Source organism: Coturnix japonica, unplaced genomic scaffold (assembly GCF_054131305.1).
Source record: "Coturnix japonica strain WE unplaced genomic scaffold, WE-NBRP24 Scf053, whole genome shotgun sequence".
NCBI classification, from domain to species: Eukaryota; Metazoa; Chordata; class Aves; order Galliformes; family Phasianidae; genus Coturnix; species Coturnix japonica.
In genome coordinates this window covers 442,470-467,128 of record NW_028188956.1, presented here as the reverse complement: position 1 = coordinate 467,128, position 24,659 = coordinate 442,470, and the positions used below count along the sequence as shown (strand labels likewise).

At 49.2% G+C, this 24,659-nt stretch overlaps 1 protein-coding gene and 1 long non-coding RNA gene across 2 annotated transcripts in view; both read left to right on the top strand.

The window, feature by feature from the left end:
- Nucleotides 1–24,659, top strand: part of LOC146752048 (uncharacterized) — a 181,521-nt gene that overhangs the window by 137,978 nt on the left and 18,884 nt on the right. The window lies entirely within an intron of this gene.
- LOC146752049 (olfactory receptor 14J1-like) lies at nt 765–23,380 on the top strand. The gene is made up of 4 exons (XM_085533040.1): nt 765–1,667; nt 5,098–5,108; nt 5,261–5,307; nt 23,250–23,380. Exons 1-4 carry the CDS (start codon nt 765–767, stop codon nt 23,378–23,380), a joined length of 1,092 nt encoding a protein of 363 aa, XP_085389166.1.

Here is a 24,659-nt window from a genome sequence, read left to right as displayed (position 1 = left end):
CCTGCTGTGCCCCAGGGGCTGTGTGCCGGGTATGGGACTCTGCCGCCTGCCGGGCTCAGCACTCAGCCTGCCCGGGGAGCTGCCCAGGGTGCTGCGGGGAGACATGTGGGGGGAAGGAGCCCCCCGGCAGGGCTTGTGCTGCCACAGCTGCTGCCTGGGGCAGGGGATCACAGCTCCACTGCACAACAGTATGTTTCTGAAAGCCCTTTGCAAGAGGAGAGCCAAGGCAGGGTGTTTCCATTTCTTGTTCTGAGGCAAAGAGGTTTGGAGTCAGAAATCCAGAAGGGGCTGTCAAATATCTGAGAATTTTTCGTCAATCAATTGCTTGTTTTGTGAACAGTCACACATGATGTGCTTTCAGTCTCCCCTTTCTCGAAGGATGGAATTATCATCATTTTCTGTAGGCATGAATAATTCACTTATCCTACAAACAGGCAGCATTTTCTAACTGAAACTGAATGCCACAGAAGCTGGGGTAGGGGGCTCTAAGAGCACTTGGGGTAAAGATATGAGACATGAAACAAATGAAAATATCCTGGGAGAAGGGATAAGAAAATAAGAGGTAGGTTAGAGCTCCGTATCCTTCTTCTGCTTAAGGAATGCTGAAATACATGAAATTAAATGCATGTAATGGTGCTAAATGGACACTGGTGTAAGAGAATAAAAACATTTCATAGTATAGCAGGAGGAGTGTGTCTGAGAATGGTCTGGACTTGTCATTATCTTCTGCACTCTGAAGAGGACTCCAAGCCCAACAACAGCAGATGCCCAACAGCAGCTCCATCAGCGAGTTCCTCCTGCTGCCGTTGGCAGACACGCGGCAGCTGCAGCTCCTGCACTTCTGGCTCTTCCTGGGCATCTACCTGGCTGCCCTCCTGGGCAACGGCCTCATCAGCACAGCCGTAGCCTGCGACCGCCGCCTGCACACCCCCATGTACTTCTTCCTCCTCAACCTGGCCCTCCTCGACCTGGGCTGCATCTCCACCACTCTCCCCAAAGCCATGGCCAACGCCCTCTGGGACACCAGGGCCATCTCCTACACAGGATGTGCTGCACAGCTCTTTTTCTTTGTCTTCTTCATCTCAGCAGAGTATTCCCTTCTCACCATCATGTCCTATGACCGCTACGTTTCCATCTGCAAGCCCCTGCACTATGGGACCTTGGTGGACAGCAGAGCTTGTGCCACCATGGCAGCAGCTGCCTGGGGCACTGGGGTTCTCTGTTCCCTGCTGCACACTGCCAGTACGTTTTCACTGCCTCTCTGCCAAGGCAATGTTGTCAACCAGCTTTTCTGTGAAATCCCCCAGATCCTCAAGCTCTCCTGCTCAACCTCCTACCTCAGGGAACCTGTGCTTATTATTTTTAGTGCCAGTTTATTCTTTGGGTGCTTTGTTTTCATAGTTGTGTCCTACGTGCAGATCTGCCTGGCTGTGCTGAGGATGCCCTCTGAGCAGGGACGGCACAAAGCCTTCTCCACATGCCTCCCTCACCTTGCTGTGGTCTCCCTATTTATCATCACTGGCTTTTATGCCTATCTCAATCCCTACTCTGTCTCCTCTCCATCCATGAACCTGATGGTGGCAGTTATGTACTCAGTGGTACCGCCAGCACTGAACCCTATTATCTATAGCATGAGGAACCAGGAAGTCAAGGGTGCAGTGAGGAAAGCAATGACCAAATGTGTTTCAAAAACTTTGAACTGCCCATCTTTTGGAATTCATGACAAAGAATGAAGCTTTTTACTGTTGGAAACACTTTGTTTAGTTTAGTTTTGATCAATTTTTATAATTGTAATGTATTAAATGTTATTCTGTTATGCTAAAATATAATTATTGAAATCAATTCCTATTATCTTGTGCCTTTGTTGTGTAGCCCAGATACTCTGTATATAATGAACCAGGCTCTCTGTGAACCCTAACAGAATAAAGGATGTGCAGTGACTCTGTCTGTCCTCCTTCTTGTTAGACATTTATGGAGGTCTTGGTGTTGGATGTTCTCAGAAACCCACAATCCAGCAGGAAGGAAATGGCTATTTATCAAACTGTGCAGTGACTTCAGCCTGCAACAGCTGACGGGCCATCCCTGGGCTCTTGGGTGGGGTCTGTGTTTTCAGGCTCACATCTGTCAGTGCCTCTGACAGGCCAGCAGCAGCAGTTGGTTTGCATGTTGGTTGTCACGTCCCCTCTTCCTCATTCCCTGTGAGACCCTGCACAGCACAAGTTCTTGGATATGGGTTATCAAGTCAGAAGTTTCCAAGCTTCACAGAATCATAGGATCATAGAACTACCCAGGTTGGAAAAGACCTTGAATATCATCAAGTCCAACCACAGCCTAACTATAGTACACTAACTCTAACAATCCTCTGCTAAATCATATCTCTGAGCACCACATCCAAAAAGCTCTTGAACACATCCAGAGACGATGACTCAACCACCACCCTAGGGACCCTATTCCTGTGTTTAACTACCCTTTCTGTGAAAAGGTGTTTTCTAACATCCAACCTGAACTTATCCTGGCACAACTTGAGGCCATTTCCCCCCATCCTGTCACTTGTCACCAGTGAGAAGAGAATTGCCCCACTCTCACTGTAAGCCCCCATCAGATCCCTCAGCTTCTCCTCATAGGGTTGATTTTCCAAGTCCTTCACAAGCCTCTTTGCCCTTCTCTGGACCTGCTCCAGTACCTCCATGTCTTTATTGTTCTGAGGTGTCCAGAAATGAAAACAGTACTCAAGGTGAGGCCTCACCAATGCCGAGTACATGGGCAGGATGACTTCCCTAGTTTTGCTCACCACACCATTCCTGATCCAAGCCAGGATGCCACTGGTCCTCTTGGCCACTTGGGCACATTGCTGGCTCGTATTCAGCCAACTGTCCATCAGCACACCAAGGTCCCTTTCCATCAGGCAGCTTTCCAGCCACAGCTCCCCAAGCCTGTGGGGTTGCCTGGGGTTGTGACCAAAATGCAGGACCCAACAACTGGTCCCATTGAAGCTCATGCCATTAATCTTGGCCATTAATCGAGTCTATCCAGGTCCCTCTGTAATGCCCTTCTCCCCTCAGGCAAATCAACACTCCCTTCCAACTTGGTGTCGTCTGCAAACTTACTGAGGGTGCACTCAGTCCCCTCATCCAGATCATCAATGAAGAAATATAGAAGCTATACAAAATAGAGATAAAAGGAGAGGAGTAATAGTTATCACTATACATCCGTTGATATGGAATTGTATGTAACAACTGATGCACAAGCACTTGCTCAGCACCACCAGACTGATACTCATACGTATAGCTGTGAAATAATCAGCAACATTATTTACTCAACAATTTATATTTGTTCCATACAAATCCCTAAGTTGAGAACAAAACTCTATAACCTAACCTACCATTTCATTAATTTTGAGAAAATGGCAAAACTGCCAGAGAAAGGAAAACATGTCAGCGGTGGAGGAGAAAGGCAGTGCTAGTAGGGCGTCCCCCACATCAAGGTGCACTCATCCTTTCCCAGCCACCACAGCAGTTTTCCTTTTGACTTATACTACTTTCCATGTGTGCTCTACATATGCATGGCCAGTGCACGATATAGAGTCCAGATGGAAAAACTTGCTTACAAAATGCCCAATTAAGGTATATAGGAAGAAGTGTTTCCTTAACATTAATCCACTCTATCTTAAGTCTGATATCTAATTGAAAATTAGTCAAATATTTTCTAAGACTCTACCTATATATCTACAAGAAATCATTGGCTGCACTCCCCCAACATCAAATTCCCTTGTGGTACACATTGAACATTCCCATTTTTGTCCATCACCCACCACGTGCACCCAGGTCCCTGGGCAAAGACATTACCCTGGAGAGGTTTGCCCTTTCCAGACCCTGGAAGGACCCAAACCGTCTTTCCCAACACACTCTTTATGTGTACTACAGGAACCTTATCTCCCTCCACGGTATGCAGGGAGCTGGATTGGTTAGGACCATTATGATTATTAGATCCTCGAGTGTTGACCAACCAGGTGGCTTCTGCTAAATGGTTCTCCCAGTTTTTGTACGTTCCAACACCCATTGCTTTCAACATAGTTTTCAACAACCCACTGAATCGTTCAATCTTACCAGAAGCTGGTGCATGATAGGGAATATGGTAAATCCACTCAATGCCATGATTTTTGGCCCAAGTGGTTACAAGAGAATTTTTAAAATGGGTCCCATTATCTGATTCAATTCTTTCCGGAGTGCCATGCCGCCACAGGATTTGCTTTTCCAACCCTAATATGGTGTTTCGGGCGGTAGCATGGGGTACTGCGTATGTTTCGAGCCACCCAGTGGTTGCTTCCACCATGGTGAGTACATAACGCTTACCATTGCGAGATCGTGGCAAGGTGATATAATCAACCTGCCATACCTCTCCATATTTATACTTTTACCATCTCCCTTCCACCCAAAAAGGTTTCATCCTCTTGGCTTGTTTAATTATGGCGCATGTTTCACAATCATGAATAACTTGAGCAATAGCGTCCATAGTTAAGTCCACCCCTCGGTCTCTGGCCCACTTATATGTTGCATCCCTTCCTTGATGACCTGAAGTCTCATGGGCCCACCGAGCTAGGAATAATTCACCCTTGTTCTGCCAGTCCAAGTCTATTTGAGCCACCTCAATTTTGGCAGCTCGATCAACCTGATGGTTATTTTTATGTTCTTCAGTAGCCTTACTTTTAGGCACATGAGCATCTACATGGCGTACCTTTACAACAATGTTCCTTATTCGGGCAGCAATGTCTTCCCACAGTTCAGCAGCCCAAACAGGTTTACCCTTTTGTTGCCAATTATCATCTTCCCACTGTTGCAACCACCCCCATAAGGCATTTGCCACCATCCATGAATCAGTATAAAGATGAAGCATTGGCCACCTCTCCCATTCAGCCACATCTAAAGCCAGCTGAACAGCCTTTACCTCTGCGAATTGACTTGATTCTCCTTTACCTTCAGTGGCCTCTGCAACTTGTCGTGTGGGGCTCCATACAGCAGCTTTCCATCTGCGATGCTTCCCTACAATACGACATGATCCGTCTGTGAATAGGGCAAATTTCTTTTCGTTTTCTGGTAGCTCATTGTATGGTGGTGCCTCTTTAGCACGTGATACCTCTTCTGTAGGTGGTGTTTCAATTTTTTTACTCTCAGGCCAGTCCATGATCACTTCTAGAATTCCAGGACGGCTGAGTTTTCCCATTCGAGCTCGTTGAGTAATTAATGAAATCCACTCTCCTGAGGCTCTTTGCCACAAACTCCAGGTGGGACCTTTCTCTCCAGCAGCAGTGTAGAGGATGTTCTTCACATCCTGCCCCGTCCGTACTGGCCCCAAGGCCACGGCACGGGCTATTTCTTGTTTTATCTGCTCAAAAGCCTGCTGCTGCTCAGGACCCCATGAGAAATTATTTTTCTTCCATGTTACCTGATAGAGAGGGCTCACTATATGGTTGTAGTTTGGGACATGCATTCTCCAAAAGCCCACTACTCCCAGAAATGATTGGGTCTCGTTGATACAGGAGGTCTTTTCTCCCAACTCTAAGACTTTCATTCTCGGCCCTGAGACTCTCTCTCTCTGCTTCAAAAACTTCCCTCTCAGGAATGGTATTGAATAAGGCCCGATAAGCATTAGCTAGGCCCAAAATCATTTGTGCCTCCTGAGATCTGCCTGAGCCACAACATTCCTGCCTCAAATATGCGATCAAACTCTCAGGATTCTTCAAGTGTTCAGGAGTAAAGCTCCATGACACTGAAGATGTCTGTCCTTTGAGAATCTCTCCAAAGCCTCTCCACACTCCCTGCCACTCATTATTCTCTGGTTCTAGGGAAGACTTCCTCCGGATGTTATAAATCCAGATACTGAGTGGGATTATTACAATGATCAACAGTAAGATCAGGGAGATTAAGAGTATGGCCCACTGATCATTCAAAAACTGCATAAAGGATGCATAGAAAGAAGGAGGAGCACGCTTAAAAATCACCATTTCTGTATAATTAGTCGCATTAGTTTCTCCCTCTGGAGCTGTACGCAGATACGAAGTAAGCATTGCTAACCATGCTTTCAATCCATTATACATTTTTATAGCTCCATAGGAAAAAGTGGCTAGCTTAAACATGATTCAGTATGTTTGGAGCATCTCAAAAAAGGAACCAATGGCACGCAGTCCCTTGTAAAACAAATTTACTAGAGAAAACATTTTTTTTCTTTTTTTTCTTTCCTTTTTTTTTTTTTTTCTTTTTTTTTCGCTAGAGAGAAAAAAAGTAAAAGAAAACAAAGCTCAGCAGTGTTTATAAAATATACTGGAGTATTGGCAGTCGGCCTGGACTTTCAAGGTCAAGCTCGCAGGTGCAGAATCGCAAACCTAAGATAGCTCCTTAACAGGAAAAAAAACTTGTAGCTCTGTTAAAAGCTAAAAGAGCAACAGAAGGGAAAAAAAAACAGAAAAACAGCAACTCAATTTATCCACATTCTCCACCGAAATCTGTCACGGTTTGAATGAAAATCCAACTGCGTCCGTGACAGGGGGCCGTGGGCCCCACAGGGGCCCTAGGCCAAAAGGAAAAAGTTAATTGAGAATAGAAAACAGCGGCAACGATCTAAGGAGGCACACTTATTTACTAAATACTATATCGAAATACAGGATAACACAATAGAATACAATATAATTGAAAATTGAGCTAATGAATCAAGCGAAATAGGAGAGAGAATGAGTCCCGTAACCGAGAGGCCTACTGTGAATCTAGGCGAACGGCTGAAGGCTCCCACACACTGCCCTGAACGCCAGAACTTGAAAGACGTCAGTCTGTTCTGCGACTGAGTTAATATAGAGTCCAGGTCCCATGAACCATCTCTAACCGTGTTGCTCTCTGGGAGATGTATTCTTCTTCTGTAAGTTGCAGATTCAATAAAATTATTCATGCTTTGTATGATGTTATGATGTGGAATACTGATAGCAAAATTACAAAATTATTAAACCATGACAAGACCTCACGGACGACATCAGACAAGGAGGAGAATAGATAATGTAAATACTAGAAGAGGAGTTGCATCCCCCTGATAAGAACAGGAGGGGGTCTGCATGCTAAAGAACTATATGGATCAGAATTCCGAGAACTATTGACTATGTATTAGAATTCCAAGAAATCATTGACTATGTATTAGAAGTCCATGAAATCATCGACTGTGTATTAGAAGTCTGAGAAATCATTGACTATTTATTTTAAATCCGAGTAATCATTGACTATGTATTAGAAGTCTGAGAAATCATTGGCTACGTATTAGAAGTCCAAGAAATCATTGACTATGCATTAAATGTACCTATATCTGTGTCATGATTGTATAAGTCGGGGTGCAAGTTTGGAGGAGCTATCCCCCTTGCACCCGGCGCTAGAATAAACAGACCTGCTTTATAACCCATCTCTGGGTTATAGAGTTTGATTCTGCGAGTCAAGGGTACGCTTAGGTTTAGGGTTTGATTTAGGGTTTGATTTAGTGTAGAATTATTAGTTAATGTTAGTGAATATTTTCCAAAAAATTAAAGTTCTGACTTAAGTATCACTCTTTATCCTTGCAAAAATATGATTTACTTACCAAAATGATGTTTTTCATTCCTTAGAATAGCATCGTATCCCCAAAATACTACTTTTTCATCATTAAGATGACATTATCTCCACAGAATGATCTAAGGCAGCAAAATATGACACACTGCTTTTAGAATAGCACAGTTCCTCTACAAAATAAGAGCATTTCCCTGGAAATATCAATATCAGTTAAAATTTTTAAAATTTACACGCAACTTTCACTACAAATAACAAAAATAAAAGATCTCCTTCCAATGATTTGATTTGGTTTCAGAAATATTACTTATCAGGCCTAAAAATAGCATCTTTAAAACAATATACTGGTTTTCATTCGCAAAAGAAGACATTTTCTTTACAGAATTATGCTTTCTAGCATAACATCATACTTACACTGCCACATGCACTGGCCCAACAGACACCATACAGGCCCCACTACCCCGCATAGGCCCCATAGACCCCATATAAGCCACATAGACCCCATATGAGCCCCATAAAACACATAAAGGCCCCACAATCTCATATGGACTCCATAGACCCTATACAGGCCCCCAAACCCCATATAGGCCCCAAACCCCATATGGGCCCCATAGACCCCATGCAGACCCCACAAGCCTATATGGGCCCCATTAAACCCATAAAGGCCTCAAAACCCCATATGAGCCCCAAAACATCATATGGGCCCCACAACCCCATATGGGCCCCAAACCCCATATGGGTCCCATAGACCCCATACAGGCCTCACAACCCCATACAGCCCGCACAATCTCATATGGGCTTCATAGGACCCATACAAGCCTCACAACCTCATACAAACCCCACAACCCAATATGCGTCCCATAGACCCCATATAGGCCCCACAAACCAATATGGGCCCTATAGATCCCATACAGGCCTCACAACCAAATAAGGTCTCTATACAACCCACACATTCCCCACAACCCCATATGGGCCCCACAAACCCATATATGCCCCGTAGACCCCATATGGGCCCCGTAGACCCCATATAGGCCCCACAAACCCATATGGGCCCTATAGAACCCATACAGGCCTCACAACCAAATAAGGTCTCGATAGAACCCACACAGTCTATAGACCCTATAGATCCCATACAGGCCATACAATCACATACAGGCCACATACACCCCATACAGGCCCCACAAAGCTATATGGGCCCCATAGACCTTATATGGGCACCGTAGACCCCATACAGGCCCCACAGACCCATATAGGACCCATAGACCTCATACAAGATCCATAGACCCAATATGGGCCCCATAGACCCCACACAGGCCCCACAACCCAATACAGGCCCCACAACCCAAGATAAGCCCCATAGATCCCAAAAATCCCGAACAACCCCAAATAAACCCAAAAAGCCCACACAGACCCCATAGATGTCATATGGGACCCAAAGACCCCATATGGACCCCATAGACACCATACAGGCCCCACAAATCCATATGGGTCCCACAGACCCATATAGGCCCCATAGACCTCATATCGAATCCATAGACCCCATATGGGACCCATAGTCAACATACAGGCCCCAGAACCCCATATAGCCCCATAGACCCCATACAGGCCCCACAATCCTATATGGGCCCCATAGACCCCATAAAGGCCCCACAAACCCATATGGGCCACATAGACCCCTTATGGGCCACATAGACACCATACAGCCCCGCAAAACCCATATGGGCCCCATAGAACCCAAGCAGCCCCACAAACCCATATAGGCCCCAAAATCCCATACGTGCCTATAGACCCCCTAGGGGCTCCATAGACCCCATACAGGCCCCACAACCAAATATGAGCCTCAAAGAGCCTATACATTCCCCACAACCCCATATGGGCCTTATAGACAACATAAATTCCACGCAGCCCCATATGGGCCCCATAGACCCCATACAGGCCCCACAACCCCATACAGGCCCCACAACCCCAAATAGATCCCATATAAGCCCAATAGACCCCATACAGGCCTTACAATCCCATATGAGTCCCATATACCCCATACAGGTCCCACAACCTCATATTGGCCCCATAAACCTCATACAGGCCCCACAACCCCATATGGGCCCCATAGACCCCATACTGACCCCATAGACCCCATACAGACCTTACATCCCCATATGGGCCCAATAGACACCATACAGACCCCTCATCCCTATATGGGCCCCATAGACTGCATACTGTCCCCACAACCCCATATAGGCCCCATAGACCCCATACAGGCCCCACAACCCCATACGGGCCCCATAGACCCCATAAAGGCCTCAAAACCCAATATGGGCCCCACATCCCCATATGGGCCCCATAGACTCCATAAGTTCCCACAACCCCACATGGGCTCCATACACCCCATACAGGACCCACAACCCCATACAAAACCCACAACCCCATCTAGGCCCCATAGACCCCATACTGTCCCCAGAACCCCATCTGGGCTCCATAGACCCCATATTGGACCCAAAGACCCCATATGGGCACCATAGACCCATACAGGCCCCATAATGCCATATGGGCCCTATAGACCATATATGGGCCCCATAGACCCCATACAGGCCCGACAACCCCATACATGCCCCACAAAGCAATATGGTCCCCATAGACCCCATTGTTATGGTTTGTAATTTGGTTGGTGTTGGTATTCCACATCAGAACACCACGCCTAATAATGGGAGTAAAGGGGACAAGTTTTTTTTTCTGTGGACTGCCTTAAATGTTCATGTGGGGAGGGGCACCGGAGGGGAAGTGAGGAAGGGGACGGGGTTGCTGGACCGGCTCCCTGCGAGGAGACAACGTGGTCAGAGCTTCCTGCCTTCCACAGCTCCATTGGTGAGATTGGGGACTTGGTATTCTCTTTGTTGAAACTCTCTTGTTGTTGTTTAGTGTTATTAGGTTATTAAACTGCCGTTTGTTCTCAGATCACCTTTTTTCTCCTTCATTTTTTGTTAGACCCAATCGCAATCTCCCCTCCCTTCCCCTCTCCCGAATCGCATGTGGCCAGGCCACGCCGTGCCATGCAGTGCCGCTAGAGAAAGGGGGACACTTTTGTTCCTGCTCCCCTGGGTTTGTGCCCACTGTCCCGGAGTGAGCTCTAGAGAGAACTCCGTGACAACGGGGTCTATGCGGCCCATCTGGGGTTGTGAGGCCTGTACGGGGTTGTGAGGCCTGTATGGGGTTGTGGGACCTTTATGGGATCTATGGGACCCATATGGGGTTGCAGGTTCTTTATGGGGTTTTGGGGCCTGTATGGGGTCTATAGGGCCCATATGGGGTTTGGGGCCTTTATGGGGTCTATGAGGCCCATATGGGGTTGTGGGGCCTGTATGGGGTCTATGGGGCCCAGATGGGGTTCTGGGGTCTGTATTGGGTTGTGCGGCCTGTATGGGATCTGTGGGACCTATATGGGTTTGTGAGGCCTGTATGCGGCCTGTGTGGCCCGTATGGGGTCTGTGTGGCCTGTTCGGGGGCTTGGGGATTGTATTTGGTCTATGGGGCTCATTGGGGTTGTAGTGCCTTTATGGGGTCTATGGGGCCCAAATGGTGTTGTGGGAATTATATGGGGTTGTGGGGCCTGTATGGAATCTATGGAGACCATACGGGGTTGTGGGGCCTGTATGGGGTCTAAGGGGCCCATATAGGGTTGTGGGCCCTGCATGGGGTTGCAGAGCCTGTATGGGGTCTATGAGGCCCATATACGTTTGTGGGGCCGATATGGGGTCTATGGGACCCATATGGTGTTGTGGGTCCTGTATGTGGTCTATGGGGCCCATATGGGTTTGTAGGGACTGTCTGGGGTCTATGGGGCTCATATGGGATTGTGGGGCCTGTATGGGGTCTGTGGGGCCCATATGGAGTTGTGGGGCCTGTATGGGATCTATGGGGCCCATATGGTATTGTGAGGCCTGTATTGTTTTGTGGGGCCTGTATGGGGTTGTTGGGCCTGTATGGGTACTATGGGGCCCATATGGGGTTGTGGGGCCTGTTTGGGGTCTATGGGGCCCACATGGGTTTTTGGGGCCGATATGGGGTTGTGGGGCCTGTATGGGGTCAATGGGACCCATATGGGGTTCTAGGGTTTATATGGGGTCTATGGGGCAAATATGGGGATGTGGGGCCTGTATGGAGTCTATGGGGCCCATATAGGGTTATGGGCCCTGCATGGGGTTGTGGAGCCTGTATGGGGTCTATGGGGCCCATATGGAGTTGTGGGCCCTGTATGGAGTCTATGGGGCCATATGGGGTCTGTGGGTCCTATATGGCGTTGTAGGGCCCATATGGGTTTGTGGGGACTGTATGGGTTCTATGGGGCTCATAAGGGGGTGTGGGGCCTGTATGGGGTCTATGAGGCCCATATGGGGTCTGTGGAGCCCATATGGGGTTGTGTGGCCTGTATGGGTTTGTGGGTCCTGTATGAGGTCTATGGGGCCCATATGGTACTGTGGGGCCTGTATGGTATTGTGGGGCCTGTATGAAGTCTATGGGTCCCCTATGGGGTCTATGGGGCCTATATCGGTTTTTGGGGACCATATGGGGTTGTGGGGCCTGTATGGGTTATATGGGGAAAATATAGGGTTGTTGGTCTGTTTGGGGTCTATGGGGCCCATATAGGGTTCTGGGGTCTGTATGGGGTTTATGGTGCCCATATTTGGTCTATGGGTCCCATATGGGGTCTATTAGGCCTGTATGGTTTTGTGGGGCCTTTATGGGGTTGTGGTGCCTGTATGGGATCTATAGGGACCTGTATGGGGTTGTGGGGCCTGTATGGGTTCTATAGCGCCCATATGGGGTTGTGGAGCCTGTATGAGGTCTCTGGCGCTCATATGGGGTTGTGGAGCCTAAATGGGGTCTATGGGGCCAGTATGGGGTTGTGGAACCTGTATGCGTTCTATGGGGCCTGTATGGGATCTATAGGGACCTGTATGAGATTGTGGGGCATGTATGGAATTGTGGGGCCTGTATGGGGTTGTGGGGCCTGTATGGGGTCTTTGGGAACTATAAGGGGTTGTGGGTCCTATATGGCTTTGAGGGGCCTGTATGGGGTTTTGGGGTCCATATGGGGTTGTGGGGCCTGTATGTGGTTTATGGAGCCCGTATGGGGTTGTGGGGCTCTATGGGGTCTATGGGGCCTATATAAGGTTGTGGGGCCTGTATGGGGTCTATGGGTTCCATATGGGGTTGTGGGGCCTGTATGGGGTCTATGGGGCCATGTGGGGTCTGTGCGACCTATATGGCATTGTGGGGCCCATATGGGGTTGTGGGGACTCTGTGGGTTCTGTAGGGATGTTCTTTGGTTTTGAGGACTATATGGGGTCTATGGGGCCCATATGTGTTTGTGGGGACTGTATGGGTTCTATGGGGCTCATATGGGGTTGTGGGGCCTGTATGGGGTTGTGGTGCCTGTATGGGTTCTATGGGGTCTGTATGGGGTCTATGAGGCCCATATGGGGTTGTGGGGCCTGTATGGGGTCTATGGGTCCCATGTGGGGTCTATGGGGCCTATATGGGTTTTTGGGGACCATATGGGGTTGTGAGGCCTGTATGGGTTCTATGGGGAAATTATAGGGTTGTTGGGCCTGAATGGGGTCTATGGGGCCCATATTGGGTTCTGGGGCCTGTATGGGGTTGTGGGGCTGTATGGGGTTTTGGGGCTGTTTGGGGTCTATCGGGCCCATATTGGTTTGTGGGTCCTGTATGGGGTCTATGGTGCCCATATTTGGTCTATGGGTTCCATATGGGGTCTATTAGGCCTGTATGGTTTTGTGGGGCCTTTATGGGTTTGTGGTGCCTGTATGGGTTCTATGGGGCCTGTATGGAATCTATAGGGACCTGTATGGGTTTGTGGATCCTGTATGAGGTCTGTGGGGCCCATAAGATATTGTGGGGGCTGTATGGGTTTGTGGGGCCTGTGTGAAGTCTATGGGTCCCATGTGAGTTCTATGGGTCCCATATCGGGTCTATGGGACCTATATGAGTTTTTGGGGCCTTAATGGGGTTGTGGTGCCTGTATGGGGTTGTGGGGCCTTTATGGGGTCTATGGGTCCCATAAGGGGTCTATGGGGCCTATATGCGTTTTTGGGGACCATATGGGGTTTATGGGGCCTATATGGGTTTTTGGGGACCATATGGGGTTGTGAGGCCTGTATGGGTTCTATGGGGAAATTATAGGGTTGTTGGGTCTGAATGGGGTCTATGAGGCCCATATTGGGTTCTGGGGCCTGTATGGGGTTGTGGAGCTGTATGGGGTTTTGTGGCCTGTTTGGGGTCTATGGGGCCCATATTTGGTCTATGGATGCAATATGAGGCCTATCAGGCCTGTATGTTTTTGTGGGGCCTTTATGGGGTTGTGGTGCGTGTATGGGATCTATGGGGCATGTATGGGATCTATAGGGACCTGTATGGGGTTGTGGGGCCTGTATGGGTTCTATAGGGCCCATATGGGGTTGTGGGGCCTGTATAGGGTGTATGGGGCCCATATGGGGTTGTGGGGTTTGTATGAGGTTGTGCGGCCTGTATGGGGTCTATGGGGCCCATATGGGGTTATGGGGCCCATGTAGTGTTGTGGGGCTCATATGGGGTTTTGAGGCCTTTATGGGTTCTATTTGGCCCATATGGGCTTGTGGGGTCTGCATGTGGTCTGTGGGGTTTATATGGGGTTGTTGGGCCTATATGGGGTTGTGGGACTTGTATGGGGCCTATGGGGCCCATATGGGGTTTGGAGCCTATATGGGATTTTGGGTCCTGTATGGGGTCTAAGGGGCCCATATGGGATTGTGGGGCCTGTATGGGGTTGTGGGGCCTTTATGCTGTCTATGGGGCTCATATGGGGTCTATGGGGCCTATACGGGGTCTACGGGGCCTATACGGGGTCTGTCGGGCCAGTGTATGTGGATGTGTAATAGAGGGTTTGTGGAAGTGTAATTATGATGTTATGCTAGAAAGCATAATTCTGTAAAGAAAATGTCTTCTTTTGCGAATGAAAACCAGTGTTTTGTTTAAAAGATGCAATTTTTAGGGATGCTAAGTGATATTTTGGAAACCAAATCAAATCATTGGAAGGAGATCTTTTAATTTTGTTATGTGTATTGAAAGGCGTACGTAAAAATCAAAAATTGTAACTGATATTGCTATTTCAGGGAAAATGCTCTTATTTTGTAGAGGAACTGTGGTATTCTAAAAGCAGTGTGTCATATTTTGCTGCCATAGATCATTTTGTGGAGATAATGTCATCTTAATGATGAAAAAATAGTATTTTGGGGATACGATGCAATTCTAAGGGATAAAAACATCATTTTGGTAAGTAAATCATATTTTTGCAAGGATAAGGAGTGATACTTAAATCAGAACTTTAATTTTTTGGAAAATATTCACTTTATAGCAGGTATGTTTATTCCAGCATTGTGCTGTGCCAGTGTAAGGGGGATAGCTCCTCCAAACTTGCACACCGAAAGGAGAAAAGTGTGTTACAGATATAGGTCAAGCTAATACATAATCAATAGTCTCCTCCTCAGTTTGATTACATATTCATTACATTCCCTATGGCCCCATTCCTCACAACCCCATTCCCTCATTCCCCCTGACCCCATTCCCCGTGACCCTTGCCGTTGTTTTGGGGTGAAATTCTTCTTCTGTTTTCTTCTTGGTGTTATTTGCTGTTATTGTTTTCCCATGTCAGCATCATCTTGCCCGGGGGGATCTAATCCTTCTTCTTGTCAGAGGTCTCCAGACAATATTTTCTTATCTTTATTGCCCTCTTCTCTGGCTTTATTTTGACTAAGTGTCTGCAATTCCCCTTGTCCCTACAGTTACCCTTTGTCTTGGTTCCCTTTCTATAGCAAAGTGTTACCTTACAACCATATTGAGGCTTTGCTCACTCTTCAGGCAGCTATGGGGCACTTATGGGGCAGCTATGGGCACTTACGGGACAGCTATGGGGCAGCTATGGGGCTCTTATGGGGCAGCTATGGTTCACTAATGGGGCATTTATGGGGCAGGTATGGGGCACTTATGGGGCTCTTCTGGGGCGGCTATGGGGCACTTATGAGGCAGCTATGGGGCACTTATGCGACAGCTATGGGGCATTTATGAGTGCCACTATCCCTATCCCTGCACTTTTAAATGTAAACTATCTACAGTTACCCTTTGTCTTGGTTTCTGTGAAGTTCCCCTTTCCCTTTCTAAAGCAAATTGTTACCTTGCCTCCATTCTGGGGCTTTGCTCACTCTTCAATAGGCTCCATAGACCTCATGCAGGCCCCACAACTTCATATAGGCAGCATAGACCCCAAAAAGGCACCACAAAGCCATATGTACACCACAGACCCCATACAAACCATACAACCCCATATCAGCGCCACAACCCCTTAGAGGCCCCAGAACCCCATATGTACCCCATATACACCATACAGGCTCCACAACACCATACAGGCCCCAAAAACCCATATAGGCCCCATATGAACCCAAAACCCCTTAAGAGCCCCATAGGGCCCATACAAGCCCCACTACCACATATGAGACCCATAGATGCCACACAGGCCCTATAGACCCCATACAGGCACCACAACTCCATATAGGCCCCACAAAACCCATATAGGCGCCAAAATCCCATGCAGGCACCAAAACCCTATATGGGCCTGAAAACCCCATACAGGCCCCACATCACCATATGGGCCCCATAGAAATCATATATTCCCCACAACCACTTATAAGCCCCACAACCCCATATGGACCGCATAGACCCCATACAGGCACCACAACCCCATATAGGCCCCACAAACCCCATACAGGCGCCAAAACCCCATATGGGCCCAAAAACCCCATACAGGCCCCACATCACCATATAGTCACCATAGATCCCATACAGGCCCCATAGAACCCATATAGGTGCCATAGATGCCATACAGGTCCCACAGAAACCATACAAAACCCGTAGAACCCATATGGGACCCATAGACTCCATACAGTACCCAAAACCCTATATGGGCCCCATAGACCCCATTCAGGCACCACAACCAATTATGGGCCCCATAGACCCCATACAGGACCCACAACCCTGTATAGGCCTCAGACATCATACAGGCACCACAATCTCATATAGGCCCCAAGATCACCATAGAGCCCATAAAGAACCCACAGAACCCATATGGGCCCCATATACCCCATACAGGCCCCAAAACCCCATATGTCCCCCTAGACCCCGTACAGGCCCCACAACCCCATATGGGCAACATAGACCACATATAGGCCCCACAACCCCATATAAGCCCCATAGAACCCATACAGGCCCCACAACCCTTATATGGGCCGCACAACCCCATAGAGGGCCCATAGACCCCATACAGGCCCTACAACCCCATACAGGCCCCACAAACCCCTATTTGCCCCCAACACCAGGTGGGCCCCATAGATCCCTTACAGGCCCTATAGACCCCTACAACCCCATCGACCCCATATAAGCCCCACAACCCCATACCGGCCCCACAGAACCCATACTGGCCCCACAACCTTATATGGGCCAAAGAGACCCCATACAGGCCCCACAAACCCATATATGCTCCATAGACCCCATATGGGCCCCATAGACCCCATGGGGGCCCCATAGACCCCATACTGGCCCCACAATCTTATATGGGCCAAAGAGACCCCATACAGGCCCCACAAACCCATATAGGCTCCATAGACCCCATATGGGCCTGATAGACCCAATACAGAACTCTCAACCCCATATCATCCATATAGTCCTCATACAGACCCCGTAGACCCCATATGGGCCCCACAAACCCATAAAGGCCCCGTAGACCCCATATAAGTCACAAAGACCCCACAAATGTCCCACAACTCCATACAGGCCCCACGACCCCACATAAGCCCCATAGACCCCATATAGGCCTCACTACCCCATACAGGCCCCACAACCCATATATCACCCCCGCAACCCCTTAAGGGCCCCATATAACCCATACAGGCCCCTGAACCCCATACAGGCCCAATAGACCCCATATGGCCCCCATAGACCCCATACAGAGCCCACAACACCATATGGGCCCCATATACGCCATATGGCCCCCATATACCCCACAAAGGCTCCACAACCCCATATGAGCCCCACGGACCCCATACAGGCCCCACAACCCCATATGGGCCCCATAAACCCCATACAGGTCTCACAACCCCATATGGGCCCCATAGACTTCATACAGGTCTCACAACACCATATGGGCGCCATAGACCCCATATGGGCCTTATAGTTGCCATATAGGCCCCACAAACCCATATGGGCCCCATAGACACTATATAGGTCCCACAACGCCATAAAAGCCCCACAACCCCATACAGGCCCCACTAACCCCATACAGACCCAATAGAACCAATACAGGCCCCGCAACCCCTTAAGGGCCCCATAGACCCCATACAGGCCTCAGAACCACATATGATCCCCATAGACACCATACAAGCCCCCAACCCCGTATAGGCCCCACAACCCCATATGGGCCCAATAGAACGTATATGGGCCCCATTGACCCCATACAGGCCCCATAAGCCCATATGGGCCCCTTAGGCTCCATACAGGCCCCACAACCACATACAGTTCCCACTACCCCATATGGGACACAAAACCCCATTCAGGCCCTAGAGCCCTATCCAGGCCCCAGAGCCCCATACAGGCCCCACAAGCCCATATAGTTCCCACAGAACCCATATGTGCCCCATAGACCCCATAGAGGCCCCACAAGCCCATATAGTTCCCACAGAACCCATACGTGCCCCATAGACCCCATAGAGGCCCCACATCCCCATATGGGCCCCATAGACCGCATAAAGGCGTATAACTGCATAAAGGCCCCACTACCCCATACAAGCCCTTTAGACCCTATAAAGGCCCTACAACCCAATACTGGCTCCACAACCGCATATTGGCCCCATAGACCCCATATGGGCCCCATAGACCCCATACAGGCCCCACAAACCCATATATGCTCCATAGACTCCATATAGGCCCCACAACCCCATGGGGGCCCCATAGACCCCATACTGGCCCCACAGACCCCATATGGGCCACATAAACCTCATACAGGCCCCACAACCCCTTATAGCCCCCACCACCCAATATGGGCCCCTTAGACCCCATACAGGCCCCACAACACCATATAGGCCCCACAACACCATATGGGCCCCTTAGACCACATACAGGCCCCACAACTTCATATAGGCCCCACAACCCCATATAGGCCCCACAACACCATATGGGCCCCATAGACCCCATATAGACCCCACAACCATTATGGACTGCATAGTCACCATATAGGCCCCACAAACCCATACAAGTCCCAAAAACCAATATGGGCCCCAGAACTCCATACAGGCCCCATAGACCCCATACTGGGCCCACAACCCCATACAGGCCTCATAGACCCCATAAAAGCTCAAAAACCTCATATAGGCCCCATAGGCCCCATATATGCCCCACAACCCCATATGGGCCTAAAGACCCAATACAGGCCCCACAATCCCATATGGGCCCCATAGGCCCCATACAAGCCCCACAACCCCATATTGGCCTCATAGACCCCATACAGGCCCCACGGATTCCATACAGAACCCATAGGCCCCATATATGCCCCACAACCCCAAATGGTCCCCATAAACCCCATACAGGTCCCACAACCCCATATAGTCACCATAGATCCCATACAGGCCCCACAATCCCATATAGGCACTATAGACGCCATACAGGTCCCACAGAAACCATACAAAACCCGTAGACCCCATATGGGCCCCATAGACCCCATACAGGATCCACAGATCCCATACAGAACCCATAGGCTCCATATATGCCCCACAACCCCATATGGGCCCCATAGACCACATACATGCCCCAAAACCCCATATTGGTCCTATAGACCCCATACAAGCCCCAAAACCCCATATAGGCACCACATTCCTATAAAGGACCCATATACCCCATACAGGCCCCACAACCCCATATAGGCCTCATATAGGCCCCGTAGGCCCCATATATACCCCACAACCCCATATGGGCCTAAAGACCCGATACAGGCCCCACAACCAATTATGGGCCCCATAGACCCCATACGGGCCCCACAACCTCATATAGGCCCCAAAATCACCATAGAACCCATAAAGAACCCACAGAACCATACGGGCCCCATATACTCCCTATACGGGCCCCAAAACCCCATATAGGTCCCGCTATCACATACAGGACCCATAGACCCCATACAGGACCCAAAACCCCATAAGGGCCCATAGACCGCATATAAGTCCCACAACCCCATATACGCCCCACAACCCCACATAGGCCCCACAACAACATAAGGGCCCATAGACCGCATATAGTCTCCACAAACCCATAGAGGCTCCACAACCCCATATAGACCCCACAACCACATATAGACCCCACAACCACATATAGGTCCCAGAACCCCATACGGGCCCATAGATTGCACACAGGCCCCACAACTCCATAGAGGCCTCACAACCCAATATTGGCTTCACAGACCCCATACAGGCCCCACAACCCTATATGGGCCCCACAGACACCATATCGGCCCCACAACCCCATATAAGCCCCGCAACCCCAGATGGAACTCACAACCCCATATGGGCCCCATAGACCCCATACAGGCCCCACAATCTCATATGTGTCCCATAGTCCGCATACAGACCCAACAACCCCATATGGGCCCAATAGACCCCATACAGGCCCCACAACCCCATATCAGACCCACAACCCGATATAGGCCCCATAGGTCTCATGAAGGCTACACAGCCCCATATATAGCCCCACAGACCACATACAGGCCCTCAACCGCATATCAGACCCACAACCCATACAGGCCCCAAACCCCAGATCAGCCCCACAACCTCACATAGGCCCCACTGCCCCGTACAGGCCCCACAACCCCATATGGGCCCCACAAACCCATATAGGCCACAAAGACCCCATACAGGCCCCACAACCCCATACAGACCCACAGCCCCATATGGGCCATATAGACCCCATTCAGGCCCCACTACCCCATAAGGGCCCCATAGATCCCATATAGGCCCCACAACACCATATGGGCCCTATAGACCGCATACAGGCCCCACAACCCCATAAGGGCCCCATAGATCCCATATAGGCCCCACAACACCATATGGGCCCCATAGACCGCATACAGGCCCTATAACCCCATATGGGCACCAAAAACGCCATACAGGCCCCACATCCCCATATCAGCCTCACAACATCATATAGGACCCACAGCCCCATAAGGGCCCCACAATCCCATATGGGACCCACAAACCTATATAGGCCCCATAGACGCTATACGGGCCCCAAAACCCCATATAGGCCCCATAGACGCTATACGGGCCCCAAAACCCCATATAGGCCACACTATCCCATACAGGCCCCACAACCCCATAAGGGTCCATAGACTGCATATAGGTCCCACAACCCCATATACGCCCCACAACCCCACATAGGCTCCACAACAACATAAGTGCCCATAGACCGCATATAGTCTCCGCAACCCCATACAGGCCCCACAACACCATATCAGCCCCACAACCTCATATAGGACCCACAGCCCCATAGAGGCCCCACAAACCCATAGAGGCCCCATAGTCCCTATACAGGCCCCAAAACCCCATGTAGGCACCACTATCCCATACAGGCCCTACAACCCCATATGGGCCCCATAGACCCCATACAGGCCCCATAACACCATAAGGGCTCATAGACCGCATATAGGTCCCAAAACCACATATACGCCCCACAACCCCATAAGAGCCCATAGATCGCATATAGACCCCACAACCCCATACAGGCCTCACAACCCAATATTGGCCCCACGGACGCCATATAGACTCCACAACCCCATATAGGCCCCGCAACCCCATATATAGCCTCATAGATCCCATACAGGACTCTCAACCCCATATCAGACCCACAGACCCATACAGGCTCCACAAACCCAGATCAGCCCCACAACCTCATATAGGCCCCACAGTGCCATATGGGCCCCACAAACCCATATAGGCCACAAAGACCCCATACAGGCCCCACAACCCCATTCAGACCCACAGCCCCATACGGGCCATATAGACCCCATTCAGGCCCCACTACCCCATAAGGGCCCCATAGACGCCGTATGAGCCACACAACCCTATATGGGCCCCATAGACCGCATACAGGCCCTATAACCCCATACAGGCTCCATACGGGCCCCACAACCTCATATAGGCACAATAGAAACCATACAGGCCCGACAATCCCATATCAGCCTGTCATGGTTTAATAATTTTGTAATTTTGCTATCAGTATTCCACATCATAACATCATATAAAGCATGAATAATTTTACTGAATCTGCAACTTACAGAAGAAGACTACATCTCCCAGAGAACAACACGATGGGTCACGGGACCTGGACTCTATATTAACTCTGTCGCAGGACAGACTGACGTCTTTCGAGTTCTGGCGTTCAGGGCAGTGTGTGGGAGCCTTCAGCCGTTCGCCTAGATTCACAGTAGGCCTCTCGGTTACGGGACTCATTCTCTCTCCTATTTTGCTTGATTCGTTAGCTCAATTTTCAATTATATTGTATTATATTGTGTTATCCTGAATTTCGATATAGTATTTAGTAAATAAGTGTGCCTCCTTAGATTGTTGCCGCTGTTTTCCTAATTAACTTTTTTCCTTCTGGCCTAGGGCCCCTGCGGGGCCCACGGCCCCTGTCATGGACGCAGGTGGATTTTTCGTTCAAACCGTGACAGTCCACTGTGGCACCAGTCTTGATGAAACTGTCCAGCATTACATCAAGGATATCTGTGATCTCTTCAAGACTTCCCCATATTTTAGCCTGAATAGAAGGATACATCTCCTTTTCATTTATTGTCACTGTTATAGAATTAGCAAGGATAGCAGTGACTTGCTGGCGCTTTGCATTGTCTTTGTGTTTGCAGAATCAGACCAGGTTGGACAAACAGGGAGTCATATTCTCCAGACAAGGATGTTTCATTTCAAGACTAGATTTGTTATGTCCTGAAATACACTCTTCCAGAAACTCTAGGATAAGACCTCTACAGTGCCTGTCCTTGCTTCTTTCATTTCTGCTCAACCAAGTGGCATCTAATTTCTGGAAAGAGTTGGCCACTCTGACTTCCCACCAGGAGAATTGTGTGATATGCCTGGCCTTATCATCTGTAGGGGACCCTTTCTCACTCTGCTCATTTTGGGTTATAGTAATAGTAATAGTAATAGTAATAGTAATAGTAATAGTAATAGTAATAGTAATAGTAATAGTAATAGTCTCGTGCGGGTTGGAAGGGACCTTAGAGATCATCGAGTCCAACTCCCGGGATTCGAGCCTCTGTGCTGCAGAGCGGCACTTCTACCACTTGCACCACAGGGGGGATTGCAAGGCGGCATTCCTACCACTTTTGCCACCGGGGCACACAAAGGGTTCCCCTCCCTGGGTATTTCTTCAAGCCAGGGAACTTCAGCAAGAGACTTAATATCTCAGTTATGACTTTAAGTGCGTCGCAAAACACCACTGACTACCTGACATGCCATGACACATGGTGAGCGTGAGCCCTCATTTGCACCTAATCAGTGGCCGTGTTGTGCAACATTCCAGGTATGGTTCGAGTACTGGCAGATGAAGAGGATGAGGAAGAGGAGGAGCTTCAGAGGAGCTGCAACCTCCATTGGCCACTATCCAAGTTCACTGGGATAGTGGTAATGACTGAGGTTCTTAACACACTCTAAAGGAATAGAAACTCCAATGGGGAAAAGAACACCACTACTGCCCTGCAGGGAGTGAAGAATGCTGCGCAGAGGCTCTGAGAAAAGAAAGGGTTCATCAATCACGACTGATGGGGCAGCAAGCTGGGTATCTCTGACTTCTGGAATTGGCTGTGGTTCGGCGGTATTCATGGCACTGTGCTCACATGGCTGGGAATTGGCTCTGTGTTCTTATGCTTTGCACTAACTATTCTCCTGCTCTTCCAAGGCCTCATCAGGAGGCAGGTGATGGCCGCGCAATACGTGCTGCTTGCAAACCAAGAGTCATAAGTGCCATAGTTGAAGCTGAGAAGTGGTTGTTGCATGTTGTCACGGAGTTCTCTCTAGAGCTCACTCCGTGACTGCGGGAACAAACCCGGGGAGAAAAGGAGCAAAGTACCTCCCCTCTCTAACAACGCTGTGTGGCAGCCCAGCCATGTGCACTCCAGAATGTGGTGGGTGAACAGTTGGCCAATAGGTCAAGTCCAAAGGACTATAGTCACTGGGCTCCATCAGGCTAGTAAATAGTTACTATCAGGGGTCCCCAGGGCTCCATTTTAGGGTCACTTCTCTTTCATGTTTTTGTGGATGACTTGCATGCAGGACTAGAAGACGTTCTGAGCAAGTTTGCTGGTGATAGCAGATGAGGAGGTGCTGTTGCCTCCACTGAGGGTGGAGAGGACTTGCAGAGAGATGTGGACAAGTCAGAGAAGTGGGTACCAGTTGGTACTAAGCATTAAGTGCATAAAGTATAACAAAAGAGACTGATTGTGCATCTGGGTAGGGGCAACCCTTGACATACACACTGACTGCATACAGGACACTGGAGAGTGGTCTGACTGAAAAAGATTAGGGGTCCTTGTCAGGATCACATTGAACATGAGTCAGCAGTGTACCCAGACAGCCAGGAAAGCCAACGGTCCCCTGGAGTGCATCAAGCAATTTATTGCCAGCTGGATGAGGGAAAGGATTGTCCTTGTCTTCTCTGCGCTGCTGCAGCCTCACCTGGAGCGCTGGGAGCACTTCTGGGCACATAAAGGACATTAACGACATCAAACTATGGGTGAGTGTGCACAGGAGGGCACTGGAACTGAGAGATCTGAAGTTCTGAGTTGCATTGGGATTGACTGCTTGTTCAGACTGGGCCCTTCTCATATCCCACATCCTGCGATGAAACACATGGCGCTTATGGGACATGAACCTCAGAGCGTCCTTGCACCCCATGCAGAGCCTGGGATCTTCTGTCCCCATGTCTTTCATTTAA

Coding starts and splice junctions, on each gene's coding strand:
- LOC146752049 (XM_085533040.1), top strand. CDS start 765: ATGCCCAACAGCAGCTCCATCAGCGAGTTCCTCCTGCTGCCGTTGGCA. Junction 5,308..23,249: donor CCTTTCTCTCCAGCAGCAGT/GTAGAGGATGTT, acceptor GCAACATTCCAG/GTATGGTTCGAGTACTGGCA.